General features: G+C 44.9%; 1 protein-coding gene across 5 annotated transcripts in view; it reads left to right on the top strand.

The window, feature by feature from the left end:
• Positions 1-22,223, top strand: part of ak9 (adenylate kinase 9) — a 455,773-nt gene that overhangs the window by 196,362 nt on the left and 237,188 nt on the right. For all 5 annotated transcript variants that reach the window (XM_068027233.1, XM_068027231.1, XM_068027230.1 and 2 more), the window contains one exon: positions 16,794-16,936. In XM_068027233.1, the coding sequence (XP_067883334.1) occupies positions 16,794-16,936 (143 nt within the window). The remainder of the gene's footprint in view (positions 1-16,793; positions 16,937-22,223) is intronic.

Here is a 22,223-nt window from a genome sequence, read left to right as displayed (position 1 = left end):
AGCCATTTAAATTGAAGGAATAGGAATTTAGTCTGTTTAATTATTATCTCTCAAAATTCTAAAAAAAGTCAAGCCAAAACAGAGATCTCTGGTAATTTAAACCAAAGGAAGAGAAGTTAGACTGTGACAATCTTTTATCCCTCAAAAACTCTAAAGTCAGATTGATTCTTTTGAAAGTGCTTGCAAGTCGTTAATTGTTGAAATTCACTGGAGAAGGAAAGCAACATTCTGTGAAGACTTCTAGCACCATTCTGTGAAGACTTCAAGCAACATTGGACTGTAAATTTGCAAGGACTCTAATTTTTTCTATTTTAAATGCTGCTTCTATCTTTATAGTGTTTAAGAATTTAGTTCTTCTAATTAAAGAGTTAATTTGTTGATTTAAAGACACCTGGTTTGGTTAGCCTCATTCGGGGGTTAATAGATGGTACAATTTGGCTGGGTCTTTCTTTAATTTGGAAAGTTTTAAATGATATGTTAGTCAATCTGTGGAGCGACGGGATTGAATTAACAGTGCATTGGTCCCACCACAATCAGAATCGTATATTTTGATTGGGGGCTTTGACAGGAGCGGTCGGTCGTAACAATATTTGATGACCCAGCCTCCAATGCTCTGTGACAAAAAGAATTCCAAAGATTAACAACCCTCTGAAAGAAGAAATTCTTCCTCTTGTGCATCTTAAATGCAAGACCCTTTATTTTTAAACCGTGCATCCTTGTTCTAGATTCACCCAGCAGGAGAAACATCCTCTCAGAATCTTATATGTTTCAGAAAGGTCACCTCTCATCATCTCTGCTGTGTTGCAGCTGTAGCATGTGGGAGCTAGTGGACATCAAGTGTGATTCAATGCAACCACATCTGCAGTAAGTGTCTGCAGCTCGAGGAACTTCGACTCGGAGCTAGAGTCTGAGATTCAGACACTGCGATGCATCAGGGAAGGACTGTTAGGGTCTGAAGTTCTGTTAATGGATTATAAATACCTGGTAGTTTAAGTTAATCTAGGTGTTGGGTGTTAATTAGTTAATTGTATTCAAGTGTGTATATATAAAGAAGAGCCAGCCAGCACTGGCTGGTGGTGGTGTTTGGAGAGCAGAAGTAAGCTCTGTGACATGCAATAAACAATTTCCACCAAAGCATCCTAGTCTCAGTGTCTTCTTCACAAACAGGCTTGGATATTTCTCTAACATTGGTAGCAGAGAATAGTTACATGAAATTGAAGATTGGAGACTAAGATTTGTTTTCGGACAGGCGAGTAGAATTGGAGGTTTTTTTGAAAAAGCTGTATTTGGAGTTTTATTTTGAATAAAGATGACTAAAACCAAGTTTACGGTGTTGGGATATGTTTTCCACCGCTGTTTTGTGACGTTTTTGTGGGATTAGAATAGGTGGATCGTTTTTTGGCCGACACAGACACGATGGGCCAAGTGGCCTCTTTCTGTGCCTTAAACTTTCTATGATTCTAAGCCAAACTTTATGATCAATGGAAGAATGAAGTTGATATATGGACACAGGTTACATCTTTACCTAAAAGGAAGCAAGGAATGGCCCTTGCATTTTCACTTCCGCCAGAATCAAGATCGGGGCAAAGTGTTCTCTGACCTAGAGGCTCATCATTTGGACGGTTTGGACAATCTCTTGAAATTTATGGATAAAAGTTATATTGAAGCTGACTTATTGAGTGCCAATGAGGCGTGGTCGGACTTTGATAAATTTAGAAAAATGGATGGTTCTTCCATAGAAGAATATATTATGGAGTTTGTAACTGATTTATATGCAAGGTTGCAGCGATTCTGCTTGGAAATTCCTAGATCAGTACTTGCCTTCAAATTGTTGGATTGTGCTAGGTTATCGAACACGGATAGGCTCTTGGTATTAACTGGAGTTAGATTCAGTGAATCAGATATGCTGTTTGATCAGACGTCTGACGCCCTAAAAATATTTTTGGGAAAGCATTCCTTTCCAGCCGCTTTCATGGCGCAAATGGGCTCTGTGACGGTGACACCAAAGGTGGAGGATACAATGCTAGCAGCATTTCAAGGCCATTCAAGTATGGGGCCCAAGCGTCAGTTTGAAAGGAGAAACACACACAAAACGAATGAGGATAGAGTCCATTTTGGCAGCTATAACAGACGGCAGGAATTGGACAATTATGGCAGAATGATGATCCTCAGGAATAACCAAGGGGTGGTCAACAGGTGTTTCTGATGTGACTCAAAGTATCACTATGCGTTACATTGTCCAAAAATGAATAACAGGGTTTTTGAGATGACACATGACGTGGAAGGTTCGGAAGGCAAGGATGACATTACTGATCGATCTGAAGGAATTGTACTGTTCACGAGAAGCTTCAGTCCGGTAATGAGTGTCCTATTTGAAGATTCGTTGACAATGGGTGTACGTTCGCAGTATGTGGAGTGGACTGGTTAAGATGTTATGTGGATTCTTTAAGTAAGGAAGACTGAAATAATGTCAAAGAAAATGACAGTTCTACCTGTTTCAGGTTTGGGGATGACAACACATTGAAATCACTAAAAAGAGTGGTAATTCCATGTAAAATAGCAGGGGTAAACCATTTTATTAGTATGGATGTAGTAGCCAGTGATATACCTTTGCTGTTAAGTAAACCGTCTATGAAAAGGTTTGGATGAAATTGGATATGGAACATGATAAGGTGATTGCCTTTGGGAAATCTGTAGCTTTGCGGTTTACACAGTCGGGACATTATTGTATTCCTTTAGTGAGACCTAACATCTCCAAGCAGGATGTTAAAGAAATATTAATGGCATCCGGGGGTATGAATTTAAAGGAGAAAAGGCAAATTATTTCAAAGCTACATCGACAATTTGCATATCCATCTTGTCATTGGTTGAAGATTCTGTTAAAAGATGCAGGGGTAATAGATGATGACTATACTAAACTTATCAAAGATATCAGTGGAAAATGTGATATCTGTAAAAAAAAAATACAGGAGGATGCCATCGCGACCCATAGCGAGTCTCCCAATAGCAAGGAACTTAAATGAAACGGTAGCGATGGACTTGAACGTATGGGATAAGGAAAAAAATATTTTTATTCTACACTTTATAGACATGGCAACTAGATTCAGTCTGTCAACGGTAATTTATAGTAAATTTAAAAAGTAATTGTGTACAAGATAATGGAAAGGTGGATAGGAACAGGACTGGGAGCACCAGCTAGGTTTCTAACTGACAATGGAGGAGAATTTTCCAATGATGAGTTCAGGAGTATGTGTGAAAATATGAATATTGTAGCAATGCACATGGCAGCAGCAAGTCCTAGTAGTAATAGGATTTGTGAGAGAAATCATGCTGTGATTGACAAAATGCTGCAAAAAATTTCAGCAGACCAGCCAAATTGTAAATTGACTACTGCTCTGGCATGGGCAGTATATTTGAAAAACACACTTCAAATGGTTGGGGGCTACAGCCCCTAATCAATTACTTTATGGCAGGAATCCGAAAATACCTTCGGTAATGTGGGATCATCCCCTGGCTTTAGAGGTGACTACAGTTAGTTCAATTTTTGCGGAACATTTGAATGCTATTGGGAAGAGCATTTATTAAGGCGGAGGTTTCAGAAAAAAATGAGGAGAGCTCTGAGGATCGGATCAGGCCATCAGAAAAGAATTGTGATACCAGGGATATGGTGTATTACAAAAGAGAAGGGCAGAAAGAATGGAGAGGCCCAGGAAAAGTTATAGGTACTGATGGCAAAATGGTGATTTTTGCAACATACCAACGAAACCATTAGAGTACATTCCTCGTGGCATATTGGCACTGATAATACATAGATAGAATCTGAACAAATGATGGACACTGATGATGCACCATGTACTTCGCATGCACATGTGTCAGACTTTTGCCAGAAACAGATTGTGGCAGATAATGGGCTGACTGAGAGTGAATCAAGCAATAGTGAAGATCCAGATAAGGCCATTTATCCTAAAGGTTAACTACCAAAAGTTGGGACGAGAGTGACATATATGCCAGAAGGAACTAGTGAATGGAGGGAAGGGCAGGAAAGACCACAGGGAAATACAAACATTGGCTGAATGTGCAAGGCAAGGGACAGGATATCAGACTGATAGATTGGCAGAAGGAAGTGAAAATGTGGAAGGCCAGAAAACGTAGTATAAGTTCAGACAGTGGGCCTGCCGATGATCATAGTCCAAGGAAAAAGTCACGAATTTGTGATAGGAAGTCTAGTTGTAGGAGGGACAGGTCAAGTAGTCCAATAGTAGTCCAGAAAGGGATAGGAACTCTAGTAGGGAACGTGGTTTCACTGGAGCAAGGACCAGAAACCAGCCGAGGGGCACCACAAGAAGTAGGAATCCTTATGATAGAGAAGCTCTAGTGGCTACTAACAAGTTAGATGATAAATTGATAAAGGATGCCAAGCAAAAAGAGCTTGACAGTTGGAGAGAGTTTAGCGTATACACGGAGGTGCCAGATAGAGGACAACCAGCATTGTCCCACAGATGTATCTGTACAGAGAAAGTACTTCCCGATGGTACATATAAAGCGAAGGCCAGACTTGTAGCTCAAGGATTTGAGGAACGACTAGGCGGCCAGAAACTTAGACTGGACACCCCAACAGCAGGAAAAGCAAGTCTGAGAATTTTCCCAGCCCTTTTAACGACACACTCATGGAGATGTAAGCCCATTGACATCAAAGCAGCATTTTTGCAAGGCGAGAAATGTCAAAGGAAAGTATTTTTAAAGCCACCAAAAGAAGCTGGAGATACAGAAGGGAAATTATGGAAGCTAAACAAGTGTGGTTATGGGCTAAATGATGCATCCAGGGTGTGGTATTTTTCAGTTAGGTCTATCCTACTAAAAGCTAAAGGTGGATCTGGAAATGTTTTATTGGTACTGTGAAGAAAAACTAGCAGGCATTTTTTTGATGCACATGGACGATTTTCTGTGGGGAGGATCTGAGGCATTTGAGAAATTTGTGGTAGGTAAAGTTCTGCAGGAATTTAAAATTGGAAGTTAGGCTTCCGGAGCTTTTAAATATATAGCGTTGAATATTAGGCAGTCTTACCTAGAGAATGTTAATAGGATCCCAATAAATCGGGCCAGACCCTCACTAAAAGAAAACTCTGCAACCAAGGACGAAGTAAACCAGTTAAGGAGCTTTATCGGGCAGTTTAGATTTTAGATTAGATTAAAGATACAGCACTGAAACAGGCCCTTCGGCCCACCGAGTCTGTGCCGAACATCAACCACCCATTTATACTAATCCTACACTAATCCCATATTCCTACCAAACATCCCCACCTGTCCCTATATTTCCCTACCACCTACCTATACTGGTGACAATTTATAATGGCCAATTTACCTATCAACCTGCAAGTCTTTTGGCTTGTGGGAGGAAACCGGAGCACCCGGAGAAAACCCACGCAGACATAGGGAGAACTTGCAAACTCCACACAGGCAGTACCCGGAATCGAACCCGGGTCCCTGGAGCTGTGAGGCTGCAGTGCTAACCACTGCGCCACTGTGCCGCCCCAAAGTTGAACTGATTGTGCACAAAAAGCTAGGCCGGATGCTTGCTATGATGTATTAGAATTGAGAACCATGCTGAAACATGCTGCTGTTGGGGAAGTGCTCAAAGTAAATAAGACATTGAAGAGATTGAGTTTTGATAAATGTACACTCAAGTTTCCGGCATTGGGTGACCCAGAAGAACTGAAATTGGTTATTTTTAGTGACGCCTCACATGCTAATCTTCCGGATGGTTATTCAAATACAGTAGGGTTCATTATACTTTTGCTGGGAAGAAATGATCAATGTTGTCCCTTAAGCTGGGAATTGAAGAAAATAAAGAGGGTAGTTAAAAGCACCTTAGCTGCTGAGACACTTGCACTGATAGAAGCGATAGATATGGATATTTATTTATCGAATATTTTAAAGGAACTCTTGTGTAAGGTGCAATCGGAGAAGAGTTTTCTTATAGAATGCTACATAGATAACCATTTTCTCTGGGACAATGTCCATTTGACACACAGTGCCGTTGAAAAGAGGTTGAGGATTGATCTCGCGAGTATAAAAGAAATGTTGGAAAGAAAAGAAATTTCAAAAATAAAATGGGTTGACGCAAGTCATCAGTTGTCGGATTCTTTTACTAAGAAAGGTGCTTGTTCAAAAAGATTGTTGGATGTCCTTGAAGTTATAAGTTAGGAAAACGTAGAAAAATTTTTACGATAAGATCGCTTTTACTTTAAACAAGTTTTTTTAAACGGGGAATATACAGCATGTTAATGGCTAATGCTGTTGAAAGTTAATGATAAATAATGTAAAGAAAAATGTGTCTATTTTGTTTTTTATTTCTTTTTCTGATATATATATATATATATATATACTGTATATGTATTTAATTTAAAGTAAAAAGGGGGAATCTGTTCGGGTCTGAAGCTCTGTAAATGGATGATAAATACCTGGTAGTTCAAGGTAATAGGGTGAACAGGTGTTGGGTGTTAATTAGTTAATTGTATTCAAGTGTGTATATATAAAGAAGAGCCAGCCAGCATTGGCTGGAGGTGGTATTTGGAGAGCAGAGGTGAGCTCTGTGATCAGCAAGAAACAATCTCCACCAAAGCATCCTAGTCTCAGTGTCTTCTTTGCAAACAGGCTTGGAAATTTCTCTAACAGGGGAAAGGGAGGCAGTCACACCCCTTCGGCTAGGTACTTCAGATTTGATTTGTTCTCAGGGACACAAGAGTGTGACTATGTGTGAGCCAGGTATGGAGATCCAGAAGACAGCAATGGAGGAGTCTCTCAGCACTTGTCCAACAGGTTTGAGATTTTTGTAGCTTGTGTGGACGTGAGCAGGGTTACAGTAGCTACACTGTAGGACAGAGTATAAATCAAGACATAATGGCTGCTTGTAAGAGAGGTATTGCAATAATTGTAGGTGATTTTTAAACTTCATATCGATTGGATGAATCAAGTTGGCAAAGGTAGCCTGGAGGATAACTTCAGAGAATCTATTTTGGGCATTTTCTTAGAACAATAGGTTCTGGAACCAACCAGGGTGTAGGCTATTTCAGACCTGATAATGTGTAATGAGACAGAATTAATTAATGACCTCGTAGTAAAGGATGCTCTAGGCAAGAGAAATCATTACATGATAGAATTTCACATTCCGTTTGAGGGTGAGAAATTTGGGTCTGAACCTAGTGTTTTACCCTTGTAGTTTTTCTTTATTTAAGTTTATGAAGTCAGAGTTGGCTAAAGTGGACTGAGAAAAGAGGTTAAGAGTTAGAGAAGCAGTAGAAGACATTTAAGGAGATATTTCATAACTCTCAAAGAGAAAAGTGCATTGAGAAAGAAAGACTTTGAGAAGGATGCACCATCCAACTGGATCCTTCTGGGCAGGCAACATAGCCTTCGGTACTCACGGGGCTGAATTTTCTGATCACGCTGCCCAGAAGGGCGGTGGGTGCACACAATGGTGGCACTCTCACTTGTCCCGTGATTGGCCACACGGCCACAATTATGTGGCGAATGGCCATTTTGCATAATGAAGGTGGCAGTCCCCCGCAATCATGTGGTGGGGGCAGAAATGGCGACGGCGTTCACAGCGTCGCCTGATGTAGGACCAGGTGCTGGCACCATCCTTAAAAGCCTGCCAGCCCTGCATCCACTGTCTCCCTGCATTCTATAGAAGCTTGGTGAAGCAACGCATCTGTGCTGTTCCGAAAAGTTAAAACTCAGCAAGCTGCCCCACTGGGCATCCTTCTGATCATGTTTGAGGTCCAAGCAAGGTTGGCCTCATGCTTCAGGGTTGCCTCCCTGCTAATTCTCCTCCAGACTGCAAGGAAAAGGCAGGAGGTCCTCTTTCCCAGCGATGACAAGAAAAGGTCCTCCTGCCCGACCAAGCAAGCCTGGATGGAGATTGCAGAGTAGGTTAGTAGCTGTGGGGTCACCCAATGAAACTGGGTCCAGTGTAGGGTCAATGACTTGCTGCACTCAGCAAAGGTAAGTGGCAAGTTCCAAAATTGCTTGGTGTGATCTGGTTGTCACTATGTGGTATGCCACTGCCATTTCAAAGAGAGGGAGGTCATAGCAGATTTCTGGCAGATGACTGGCCGCATATGTGTATCAAGTCTCCCTCGTTTATACCTCAGAGCAAGTTATACCCATGACAGGTTGAGTCAATATGCCAGACAAAGCATCCCCTAGGCGTTGAAGTGCCCATGTTAGTTTAAACCGTGATGTTGAAGTTTGGCAATGTTCAATATCTGCATCCTTGCTCTTTCAGGTGAAGAGGGCCCATAACAGGAGGGAAATGGCCAGGACCGATGCCGGAGTGCCCGACCTGCGTCCTTTAAGTCAGGCCGAAGAGAAGTCACTACAACGAGCCGGGAGTCAAAGAAGACGGACCATCTCAAACGTGGAGCTCGGGGCCCCGGCGCAACTGAGTGATTATTGCCAATCAGATAAAAATGCAATAGTCATGGTGAATTAGTTCTGGCATGCTGTCCTTAATGTGATAGGTGTAGCCTAATCCACACATATGTTGTTTGCATTTAATCTTGCAGGTCGCTGAGAGACTGACGACAACCTCTGACAATGAGGAGCACTCAGAGGATGCACTGTCCCATGACTCTACTGCACCTTCCACTAGCACAGATACTTTCACTTCGGTGGGAATCCGCTCGGCTTTACAATCAAGGTCACAATCTGTTTACAGCACAACACGCGCCCAAGCAGCTGGATGAGGCTGAGATAGCCGAGGCCTCTGACAGTTGTAGGACTGTGGGTGGCCAGGCCCAAGCTGAGTCCTAGGCTGATGACGAGCCTCTGTTTTTGGCAGCACAGGGCATGCAGGGAGAGCTAAGGCAACATCTGGCAGAGATACTAGAGGCCATGTGCAGTCATGAGCAGTCGGTATGGGAGTCCATCCATGCCATGACTACTGCCATGTCCCAGACATATGAGCGCATGGCTTCAACCATTGAGAGGTTGGTGACCCTCTTGGAGAGCCACATTCCACAGATGCACAATGCACTGCAAACCCTCGCCTTGGCCATGAGGTCCACTCAGCAGTGGCAGGGCAAGAGGAGGGCCTGGTGGCTGGAGAACGTTTCAGCTCATAGTCCTTTTCCGATGAGCAGGGAGACTCCAAGTAGCCTTAAAAGGGAAGAGGAGAGGATGCACTCCACATCTCGGGTATCCCCTCAGGTGAATCGAGTATGCACATTGGCTCCTTATCCCCTCTGCCAGTGAGCCAAGCTCCAGCAGCTACTCTGAAGCAGGGTCACTGACCTGAAACATTAACTCTGCTTCTCTCTCCACAGATGCTGCCAGACCTGCTGAGTATTTCCAGCATTCCTTGTTTTTATTCCAACAGCTATGATGCCTGAGTGTACTTCTGCACCAGTGCAGGAATCCTTCAGGTAGCTGGGGCCCTCCAGACCTCAGGCACCTAGCGGACGCCTGCTAAAGTCATCCCAAGCCAAGGCCCGAGAATTCACCCTTGAAGGCAAGCGAGGGGAGTGAAAAGCTGTGGTGGCTGGGACTGCCGAAGTATGAATGAGTCGTGGCGGCTCCCCGGGAAGTGGGCAGACACTTATAGTTGTACATTAATAGAATGAAAACCTTTCCTGTTGCCAAAGGTGGCTGTTTAGGCTGTGGGAGCCTTGATGGCCACATGCATGCAGTCGATTACACCTTGGACCTTTGGGAATCCCACAATGGCCCCAAATCCAGTGGCCCCCTCAGCCTGACTCTGAGGGTTTGTCCTGTAATGCACATGCTTGCTGGCCCTCCTGAACAGAGCATTGGTCATCTCCTTGATTCAGTGGTGCGCAGATTGAGTGACCCCACACATGTCCCCTGTGGAGCCCTGGAATGATCCAGAGGCATAAAACATTTGGGCTACAGTAATCTTAAGGGCCACAGACATAGGGTGACCACCAAAACCCATTGGTCGTCATGGAGCTTGCATTAGCTCCAAAAGTGCGAGCCATCATGAGCAAACCAACAGCATTACGGTGCCCTGCACTGGCCATCCAAAAAAAAACACCACTACACCTGCCGAGTTCTCCCAACCCCCAACCTTCACAGACACACTACTTGCAGATTTCTGTCAAACACCCACTTCACAAAGACGCCTCTTGCAGAGTTCTCCTAAAGCCCATATTTACAGAAACACCACTTGCAGAGTTCTGCCAAACCCCATCCTCACAGACACCACTTGCAGAGTTCTGCCAAACCCCATCCTCACAGACACCACTTGCAGAGTTCTTCCAAACCCTGTCCTTACAGACACAACACTTGCAGAGTTCTTCCAAACCACCTTCACAGACAATGCAGTTGCAGAGTTCTTCCAACCAACCACTTCCCCCAGATAACAGCAGTAAAGTATAAATTACCCTTTACTGAGGTCTCTCGCCTCAGTGCCGCCAGCTTTTTAAAGATGCATATCTGAAAGCACGTGAGTGCTGCACACCCAACACAAGATTGCGAACTCCTGGTAAGATCACTATTAATTAGATTCAGATGTATGCTAAAGGGTGTTTAACGTATGTAATTGCAAATACTGTTGCGGAAGTGCCGCCACGGTACTTTGCCACCTCCGACAGATTGGGAACCCAACATTGCAGCATCGAGTTGCGTGGCAGACAAATCCATGCCATTTCTCCATCCTCCCCAACTAAAAACCCGCCTTGCAGAGGAGCATAAAATTCAGCCCATGCTGTTGAATGCAGAGAACAGTATCTATCCTAACTATACTGTCCCCTGCTACAACTACATTCCTTTTTATTCCCCAACTAGAATCGGCTCTTGCACCATGGTACAGTGGTCAGTTTGCACAACCTTCCTATCCTGAGTGGTGTGAAACAGGGCTGTGTTCTCGCACCCACACTTTTTGGGATTTTCTTCTCCCTGCTGCTTTCACATGCGTTCAAATCCTCTGAAGAAGGAATTTTCCTCCACACAAGATCAGGGGGCAGGTTGTTCAACCTTGCCCGTCTAAGAGCGAAGTCCAAAGTACGGAAAGTCCTCATCAGAGAACTCCTCTTTGCTGACGATGCTGCTTTAACATCTCACACTGAAGAATGCCTGCAGAGTCTCATCGACAGGTTTGCGTCTGCCTGCAATGAATTTGGCCTAACCATCAGCCTCAAGAAAACGAACATCATGGGGCAGGATGTCAGAAATGCTCCATCCATCAATATTGGCGACCACGCTCTGGAAGTGGTTCAAGAGTTCACCTACCTAGGCTCAACTATCACCAGTAACCTGTCTCTAGATGCAGAAATCAACAAGCGCATGGGTAAGGCTTCCACTGCTATGTTCAGACTGGCCAAGAGAGTGTGGGAAAATGGCGCACTGACACGGAACACAAAAGTCCGAGTGTATCAGGCCTGTGTCCTCAGTACCTTGCTCTACGGCAGCGAGGCCTGGACAACGTATGCCAGCCAAGAGCGACGTCTCAATTCATTCCATCTTCGCTGTCTTCGGAGAATACTTGGCATCAGGTGGCAGGACTATATCTCCAACACAGAAGTCCTTGAAGCGGCCAACATCCCCAGCTTATACACACTACTGAGTCAGCGGCGCTTGAGATGGCTTGGCCATGTGAGCCGCATGGAAGATGGCAGGATCCCCAAAGACACATTGTACAGCGAGCTCGCCACTGGTATCAGACCCACCGGCCGTCCATGTCTCCGTTATAAAGACGTCTGCAAACGCGACATGAAATCGTGTGACATTGATCACAAGTCGTGGGAGTCAGTTGCCAGCATTCGCCAGAGCTGGCGGGCAGCCATAAAGACAGGGCTAAATTGTGGCGAGTCGAAGAGACTTAGTAATTGGCAGGAAAAAAGACAGAGGCGCAAGGGGAGAGCCAACTGTGCAACAGCCCCAACAAACAAATTTCTCTGCAGCACCTGTGGAAGAGCCTGTCACTCCAGAATTGGCCTTTATAGCCACTCCAGGCGCTGCTTCACAAACCACTGACCACCTCCAGGCGCGTATCCATTGTCTCTCGAGATAAGGAGGCCCAAAAGATAGGCAGTCCCTGCTCTCATCCATACAAGCTGCAAGAACATTGAACCTGTTGGACAAGTGCAATGGCTAAGGCTGCTCCAGTGCTCCCTTTTGGATCCCCATACCTGCCTCAGTCATAATCACACCCTCCTGTCACTGACTACGAACTGAATCTAAAGTACCTAACCTAAGAGATGTGACTGCCTTATATAATAAAAGCAAAATACTGCGGATGCTGGAAATCGGAAATAAAAACAAGAAATGCTGGAAATACTCAGCAGGTCTGGCAGCATCTGTGGAACGAGAAGCAGAGTTAATGTTTCAGGTCAGTGACCCTTCTTCAGAACTAGCAAATATTAGAAATGTAAAAGGTTATAAGCAAGTAAAGCAGGGGTAGGGCAAGAGATAACAAAGGAGAAGGTGTAAATAGGACAAGATCACAGAATAGCTGACCAGAAGGTCGTGGAGCAAAGGCAAACAATATGTTAATGGTGTGTTGAAAGACAAAGACATTAGTACAGATAGGGTGTTAACGAACTGAAAATTGAACTACCGCAAGTACAAACATGAAAAAAAACAGTGGGTAAGCAAACTGAACAAAATTTCATTTTTACTTATTTTTTTCTTTTTCCTTCTTAAATTTTTTTTTCTGTGTTTATTTTGTTTTATTTCATCTTAAAGTAAAATGGGGGGCCCGTCATGCTCTGAAATTATTGATCTCAATGTCAGTCCGGCAGGCTGTCGTGTGCCTAATCGGTAAATGAGATGCTGTTCCTCGAGCTTGTGTTGATATTCACTGGAACACTGCAGCAATCCCAGGACAGAGATGAGAGCAGGGGGGAGTGTTGAAATGGTCAGCAACCGGAAGCTCGGGGTCCTGCTTGCGGACTGAGCGGAGGTGTTCCGCAAAGCGGTCACCCAGTCTGCGTTTGGTATCCCCAATGTAGAGGAGACCACATTGTGAGCAGCGAACACAGTATACTACATTGAAAGAAGTACAAGTAAATTGCTGCCTCATCTGAAAGGAGTGTTTGGGGCATGGGATAATGAGGAGAGAGGAGGTAAATGGGCAGGTATTACACCTCCTGCGATTGCATGGGAAGGGGACGAGCTGGTGGGGGTAATGGAGGAGTGGACCAGGGTGTCACAGAGGGAACGATCCCTTCAGAATGCTGACAGGGGAAGGGAGGGGAAGATGCGTTTGGTAGTGGCATCACGCTGGTGGTGGCGGAAATGGCGGAGGATGATCCTTTGGATATGGAGGCTGATGGGGTGGAAAGTGAGGTCAAGGGGAACACTTTCGGCATTCTGGGAGGGAGGAGAAGAGGTAAGGGTAGAAGTGCAGGAAATGGGCCAGACATGGTTGAGGGCCCTGTCAGCCACAGTGGGAGGGAATCTTCGGTTGAGGAAAAAGGAAGACATATCAGAAGCGCTGTCATGGTGACTGCCTCCTGGAGCAAAGTGACCAGGTAACTTTCTCCCTCCCTGATGCATCACAGTGTCTGCAGCTCAGACTCTGCTCAGCAACTCTGACTCAAAGTTCCTTGAGTTGCAGACACTTACTGCAGATGTGGTGCAGTGAAGCACAATGGTGTTCACTAGTTCCCACATGCTACCGGCTACAGCATATGACCTGCCCTGCCATCTTTATTGTGTTTTGTTTAACTAATTAGGTTTCACATTTAGAAATATCACTCAACGATTATTTGTAGTTATATTAAGCAGTTTAACTAGTTAAGCCATAAATTTAATACAGTACTTAAATCTCCCCAGTATCAGTACATACTACTGCCCCAGTTTAGAGAGAAAAGAAACCCCGCAAGACTCATCAACCGATGACCTACGTGCTCACCTGATTAATGCCTATGGGCTTCAGCTGTCAGATCTCGCTGTCTCCAGCTCCATTTCTCAGATTACTCGTTGTTCCCCACTTCCTCTGTCCTTGCACCAAATCTCCTCATTTACCAAAGTCACCAAGTTAAGCACTCACTGACCTTTACCACCCACATGTGGTCATTAGATTTCAGGTCATAAAGCCAGAGTTAGTTACGGCATAGAAGAAGGCCTTTTGGCCCATTGAGTCCATGCCAGCTCTCCGTGCTGTCAGTCCCACTCCTCCACTTGATCCCATAGCCCTGCAAATTTATCTCTTTCAAATGCCCATCCAATTTCCTTTTGAAGTCATTGATTGTCTCCACTTCCACCACCCTTGTGGGCAGCGAGTTTCAGGTCATTACCACCTGCTGCATAAAAAATTCTTCCTCACATTCCCCCTGCATCTCTTGCCCAAAACCTTAAATCTGTGCCCCCTAATCCTTGTACCATCAGTTAATGAGAACAGATTTTTCTTGTCTAACTTATTATCTAAGCCTGTCATAATCTTGTATACCTCTATCAAATCTCCCCTCAATCTCCTTTGCCCAGGGAGAACAATCCCAACTTTTCCGACCTAACCTTGTAACTACAATCCCTCATCCCTTGAACCATTCAGGTAAATCTTGTGGAACTACTGCTAGGTCCTTGGGGCCAAATGCTGGGAATTGACCTCACTGGCCACCTCCTCCCAATCCCTTCTGATGATCCTTGAGGTTCTCCTGGTCCTTTGCAGAACCATGGCCTCTGTCCTCCTGTCCACCCCCACCATGAAGGCTATTAGCACCGCATCAGTGATCCTGCTTTCTGCACGGATGTTCCATTTTCTTTATTTAGAATTACAAAAATAATATTCAGCAGCAGCCTCCTGTAATTCAGTGCAGTTTCGCTTTAAGCAGGACAAATTGCTTTTAAGAGCAGAAGCTGGCTGCATCATGCACACTTATAGAACTATGTAAATAAGCTAACGAAAATTCCAAAATGCATCACTTCACACTTTCCTGCATTAGATTTAATCTGCCAAGTGTCTGCCCATTTCACCAGTTCTGTCCTGAAGAATGCTACTATCTTTCTCACTGTTTACTACACTTTCAAGCTTTGTTTCTTCAGCAAACATTTTGCCCTTTATACCCAAGTCCAGGTCATTAATTTCAAAAATCACTATAGCACAAGAACACAAGAATTAGGAGTAGGCCATTCGATAAGATCATGGCTGATCTAATTGTGGCCTCAACTGCACTTTTCTGTCTGTCCCACATAACCCTTGACTCTCTTGTTGATCAAAAATCTATTTAACTCAGCCCTGAATATATTCAATGACCCAACCTCCATTGCTCTCTGAGGAAGAGAATTCCATAGACTAACAACACTCTAAGAGAAAAACAAATCTCAGTCTTAAGTGGGGTACCTCTAATTTTTAAACTGTGTCACTTAGTTCGAGACTCCCCCAAAAGGGACCCCTTATTTTTAAACTGTGTCCCCTAGTTCTAGACTCCCGCACAAGAGGAAACATTCTCTTAGCATCCAGTGCCTGCGTGCAGGCAGCTGACACCATTGCCCCGGGCGACAGCCAGCCCTCTCCACATGATTGGGGGCAGTGAGGGGAGGCAGCCCGTCCTGGTTATTTAAATGAGCCGCTGCATGGAAGATTGTGGTGGGTCCGGGACATCGGCGGTGGGCACAGAATATTTAGCCCTTTATGTCATCCTGGCAGCTTACTCTCCTACCTATCTTTGTGTCATCAGCAAATTTAGCTGCCATACATTCGGTCCCTTCATCCTAATCATTGATATAGATTGTAAATAGTTGATTGTAAATAGCAACAGCTTGCCAACCTGAAAATGACCCATTTAGCCCGACTCTCTACTTCCTGTTAGCTAATAAATCCTCTATCCATGCTAATATTTTACCCCCTACACCATGAGCTCTTATTTTGTGTAGTAACCTTTTACATGGCACCTTATTGAATGCCTTTTGAAAATCAAAGTACACCACATCTACAGGTTCTCCTTTATCCGCCTTGCTTATTACTTTCTCAAAGAACTCGAATAAATTAGTGAAACACGATTTCCCTTTCACAAAACTGTGTTGCCTCTGCCAGATTGCATTATGATTTTCTAAATGTCCTGCTATTACCTCCTTAATAATGGATTCTAGCATTTTCCCAATGACAGATGTTAGACTAACTGGCCTATAGTTTCTTGCTTTCTGTCTTTGTCCTTTCTTGAATGAAGGCGTTACATTTGCGATTTTTCAATCCATTGGGACCTTTCCAAAATCTAAGGAATCCTGGAAAATTACAACCAATGCATCTACTATCTCTGCAGCCACTTCTTTTGAAATCCTAGGATGCAAGCCATTAGGTCCAGGGGATTTGTCAGCCTTTAGTCCTACTAGTTTTCCCAGTACCTTTTCTCTTGTAATTTTTATTGTTTTAAGTTCCTCCCTCTCCTTTACCTCTTGATTTTCAAGTATTCTTGGGATGATATCAAAAATCAAAAGGAGCAGTGGTCATTATACCGATCCCTAAGGGACACCACTGTATACTTACCTCCAGTATGAAAAACTGAACAACATCAGTTTATTAATAGTCTCTGCTTTCTGTCCCTCAGCCAGTTTCTTATCCACACTGCCACTGTCCCTATATTCTCTTGGGCTTCAATTTTTCTAACAAGTGTATGATGTGACTCTTCTAACAAAAGCCTTCAGAGTACCTTCTTTCAGAAAAAGTTCTGCGGAAACCACTGGCACTCAGTTCTGTTGTTACACTCAGAATAATATTTAGCACAACTTATGGGAATTTTTTGCGAAGGCCCAATAACTATTATACTTGAAATACATATGTTACAGGCAAACATTTTTAACTTTAAATTTATCTGGTGTACAAATCTTTGCAGAACCCTTCCAGTACTACGGGTGGGAATTATCTGGTGCAGACTTAGATGAAGAGGAGGAAGATAATGAAGCAAGAGCAGAGGAAGCAGAAGAGGAAGGAGCTGAAGAAGAGGAGGAGGAGGAGGAAGAAGAAATGGAAGAAGAAGTAAGTGCACTCTAAAAATGTACATTGAATATGATTGTTGAAAACTTTCAGATTTTTCATTAAGTAACTTGATGCATAAAACATCTATTTGGTACTTAGTAAAGCACACATTGAGTTACATCAGCAGACCATAATTTTAACTACTTGACCAGCAGCAAGTGTTAATCGACGAGATAAAAAACTTATATGAAAAATTATGGTGACTGCAGCAGATTACTTTCAAGCAAAATATTCACGTCTTCTTGATCCAGCAGAGAAATAAGCCTAGGTTGTCTGCTGAGAGAACCAATATGAAATATACATCATACATTTTTTGCTACTTTTTGTTTTGATGAGATGTTGTCAGTTGAGGAACACAAGGACCTCTCACTGTACCTTATAATACAGCAGCCAGTTGTCCGATAACATTTGATAGACTTTATGGCAGGCGAGCATTGGTACAAAAAGTACTTATGTTACTTTTGTTTTATTTGTTCGTGGGATGTGGGCGTTGCTAGGGCCCATCCCTAATTGCCCTTGAGAAGCCTTCTTGAACTGCTGTAGTCCTTGGGTGTAGGTACACCCGCAGTGCTGTTCGAAGAGGTGTTCCAGGATTTTAACCCAGCGACAGTGAAGGAACGGCAATATAGATCCAAGTCAGGATGGTATATGGCTTGGAGGGGGAACTTGGTGTTCCCATGCATCTGCTGCCCTTGTCCTTCTAGATGGTAGAGGCTTCAGGTTTGGAAGTTGCTGTCAAAGGAGCCTCGGTGAGTTGCTGCAGTGCATCTTGTACATGGCGATGGAAGGTATCGTCGACAGTGCTATCAAGCGGCACTGGCTTAGCAATAACCTGCTCAGGGCCACTCAGCTCCTGACCTCATTACAGCCTTGGTTCAAACATGGACTTAGAGGTGAGGTGCGAGTGACTGCCCTTGACATCTAGCATTTGACTGAGTATGGCATCAAGGAGCCCTAGCAAAACTGGAGTCAATGGGAATCGGAGGAAAGCTCTCTGCTGGTTGGAATCGTACCTAACGCAAAGGAAGATGGTTATGGTTGTTGGAGGTCAATCATCTCAGCTCCAGGACATAACTGCAAGAGTTCCTCAGGTTAGCGTCCTAGGCCCAACAATCTTCAGCTGCTTCATCAATGACCTTCCGTCAATCATAAGGTCAGAATTTGGGATGGTCGCTGATTGCACAATGTTCAGCACCATTCGTGACTCCTCAGATACTGAAGCAGTCAGTGTAGAAATGCAGCAAGACCTGGACAGTATCCAGTCTTGGGCTGATAAGTGGCAAATAACATTCACAACACACAAGTGCCAGGCAATGATTCTCTCCAACAAGAGAGAATCTAACCATCTCCCCTTGATATTCAATGGCATTACGATCGCTGAATCCCCCACTATCAACATCCTGGAGGTTACCATTGACCAGAAACTGAACTGGAGTAGCCATATAAATACCATGGCTGCAAGAGCAGGTCAGAGGCTAGGAATCCTGTGGTGAGTAACTCACCTCCTGACTCCCCAAAGCCTGTCCACCATCTACAAGACACAAGTCAGGGGTGTGATGGTATACTCTCCATTTGACTGGATGGGTGCAGCTCCAACAACACTCAAGAAGCTCAATGCCATCCAGGACAAAGCCCGCTTGATTGGCACCCCATCCACAAACATTCACACCCAACACCACCGACGCACAGTGGCAGCAGTGTGTACCATCTACAAGATGCACTGCAGCAACGCACCAAGGCTCCTTAGACAGCACCTTCCATACCCGCAATCTGTACCACCTCGAAGGACAAGGGCGGCAGATGCATAGGAACACCACTACCTGCAAGTTCCCCTCCAAGCCACACACCATCCTGACTTGGAACTATATTGCCGTTCCTTCACTGTCGCTGGGTCAAAATCCTGGAACTCCCTTCCCTACAGCACTGTGGGTGTATCTACCCCACATGGACTGCAGCAGTTCAAGAAGGCAGCTCAACACCACCTTCTCAAGGGCAATTAGGGATGAGCAATAAATGGTGGCCTAGCCAGCGATGCCCACATCCCTCCCATGAATGGAAAAAAACGTCCATGCCATCTTTAAGCAGAGCAATCGAATCAGTCCCATACCCCCGCTTTATCCCCACAGCCTGTAAGTTTATTTCCCTCAAGTGCCCGTCCAATTTCCTTTAGAAATCATTAATTGTCTCCACTTCCACACGCTCATAGACAGTGAGTTCCAGGTCATTATCAGTCGCTGCCTAAAAAGGTTCTTCCTCACATCCCCCTGCATCTCTTGCCCAAAATCTTAGATCTGCGTCCCCTAGTCATTGTACCATCAGCTAATGGGAATAGATTTTTTTTGTCTACCTTATCTAAACCTGTCATAATCTTGTACATCTCTATCAAATCTCCCAACAACCTTCTTTGCTCGAAGGAAAACGAGCCCAGCTTATCCAGCCTAAGCTTGTAGCTAAGATCACTCATCCCTGGAACATTTCTAGTAAATCTCCTCTGCACCCTCTCAAGGACATAGGAAATAGAAGCAGGAGTAGGCCATTCGGCCCCTCAAACCTGCGCCACCATTAAACGAGATCATAGCTGATCTTTTACCTCAACGCCATTTCCCAGCACTATCCCCATATCCCTTGGTATCTACGATCTAGAAACCTATCAATCGCTGTCTTGAGCACACTCCATGACTGAGCCTCCACCATTCATATCCTTCCTAAATTGTGTGACCAAAACTGGACATGATACTCTCATTGTGGCCTATTGATAGCTTGTTAAGATCCCATTAGAGACCAGTAACTGTTTTCAAAAGAAATTCAAACTCCCAGTTATCGCTGAAATAATTTCTCCACGAGATTTCACGTTTCAAAGAAAAAACCTTTACAGTACAAGGGTTAAACAAAGCAAACACTACTAACTCAACACTACAATTTGTAATCACATATTTTAAACTTAAAATCTTAACAGAACATGAAGACGTATACTTTAAACTCTAAAAGAGAACACTCCCTGTTTGACTTTTTCTTGAACCCAAGAGTTCCCCTTTAATTTACAGGATCCTGGCGGTTTGTTCACTTTTCCTGGGATAAATCCAAAGCACACCACCAAAGTGATTCCTGACAATGCAGCCGGCCACTGACGTCATCAGGCTGCGCCAAGGTGTGCACTTGCGCAGACGGGCTCCTCCTCTCTGCATGTGCACTGCGTTCTGACTTGCCAGGACTGGTTAGCGCATGCGCCGATGATGTCATCATGTGACGTGCGCATCTTCGGGCAACGTGCCTGGTCAGCATCTGCGCATGCGTTTTACGCGTACAGTAGTGCAACGCTAACGTATTCACCCATGCGTCAAGCTCCGCTGCCCCCCCCCCCCTCGCTGCTCCACTCTTTCAGCTGCTCCGCTCTTTCGGCTGCTCCGCCTCTCCCCCCCCCTCCCCCTCACTGCTCTCGCCAGCCGCTCCACTCCCCCCGCCTCGCTGCTCTCGCCAGCCGCTCCGCTTTCGGCCACTCCGCTTCCCTCCCTCACTGCTCTCTCCGGCCGCTCCACTCCCTACCTCGCTGCTCCGCTCTTTCGGCCGCTCCGCTTCCCCCCCCTCGCTGCTCTCTCCAGCCGCTGCGCTCTTTTGGCCGCTCCGCTCCCCCCCCCCACACCCCCTCGCTACTCTCTCCGGCCGCTCCGCTCTTTTGGCCGCTCCGCTCCCCCCCACCTCACTACTCTCTCCGACCGCTCCACTCTTTTGGCCGCTCCGCTCCTCCCCCCTCGCTGCTCTCTCCGGCCGCTCCGCTCTTTTGGCTGCTCCGCTCCCCCCCCTCACTGCTGTCTCCGGCCGCTCCGCTCTTTCGGCCGCTTCTCTCCCCCCCCCCCGTCCGTCCCTGGCCTGCTCGCTCCTCCCCTCTTTCACCGGCCCGCTCGCTGACTTTCTCCCTCCCGCCATTGTATGCTGCCATGTGTTTAGGTCAGGTTGCCTTTGTGTGATTATTTGAGCAGCGCCATCTTTCGTCCTGGCAGCTGCCTGAAGTCGCAGACTGTGACGTTTTAGTGGCACATGCTCCATTTGCACATGTGCCACTGCAGCGCCACCTAGTGGTAGTGTTGTCCGCAAACGCAGCCGCACACCACAGCTTTCAGGAATTCACTTTGATTTTCCTTAGTTTCCCAGCTGTCTTCTGACATGAGATTTCTTGGGGATTCTTCCTCTAGCATTCAGCTAGGCAAACCCTCCAGTTCTCCTTCAACACCTCTGGAATCTGGATTTCCCCAGCCTGAGCATAGGCCTCACTCAAATCAGAAACACCCCCGGTTCTTGATGGCCTCTCTGCTCCTGAGTTCAGCTGCTTCCAAAAAACAACTCTTTTCTGTGAGAAAGCAGAGATAAAACACCTGACCAACTGCATCTGCCTGCATCATTTATATCCATCGCAGTGCAGTACTGGGATGTCCCAGATAGCAATTTAAACTAATTACCTGCAACTCCAAAACATCTCTTTGATTTCGGATACACACATGAATACTTTATACTGCTAACAAAGACAGTGCAATTCTTTACAGACGTGCTGGCTTTAGTTCCCCAACTAAACGAGCCCACCTCCTGTTTTATGGCTCTCACCCCCCTCTCTCTGACTCTTTAAGTACACATAGAAAGATCTTTGAATTGTTAATATTTTGGATGGTCCTTCAATCTTTAAGTTCTAGAGTTTCAATTACTTTTCACCTCTACATTTAATTTCCCCCAAACTAAAAGTGACCTCTAAAAGATATTCATCCAAACCATGAACTAGATGATTGTAACAAGCTTTATAAAGGTTCAGCATAACTTCCCTGCTTTTGTACTCAATATCTCTATTTGTGAAGCCCAAGATTCCAAATGCTTTGCTAGCTACTGTCTCAATATGTCCTGCCACCTTCAAAAATCTATGCACATGAACCCTCAGGTCCCTCCGTCCCTGCACGCTCTTTAGAATTGTGCCATTAATTCACACTTCTCTGTATTAAATTCCATCTGCCACTTGTCTGCCCATTCTGCTAGGCTATCTATGTTCTGTTGCAGTTGGTATCTTCCTCACAGTCTGCTACACATCAGTGATCCTAGCACTGAACCTTGAAGAACACCACTGTCTATCATCTTGAACCTGAAAAGCAGCCATTTACCAGAACTCGCTGTTTTCTGTCCTTAAGCCAATTTTTTATCCAAGTTGACACTGACCCTCACATTCCATGCCTCAGTTTTGTTAACCAGCCTTTTATGTAGTACTTTGTCAGATGTTTTCTTAATGTCCATGTAGACAACATCCATTGCT

Source organism: Heterodontus francisci, chromosome 3 (genome assembly GCF_036365525.1).
Source record: "Heterodontus francisci isolate sHetFra1 chromosome 3, sHetFra1.hap1, whole genome shotgun sequence".
NCBI classification, from domain to species: Eukaryota; Metazoa; Chordata; class Chondrichthyes; order Heterodontiformes; family Heterodontidae; genus Heterodontus; species Heterodontus francisci.
Note: the sequence above shows the minus strand (reverse complement) of the source record. Positions and strands in the feature narration are given on the sequence as shown.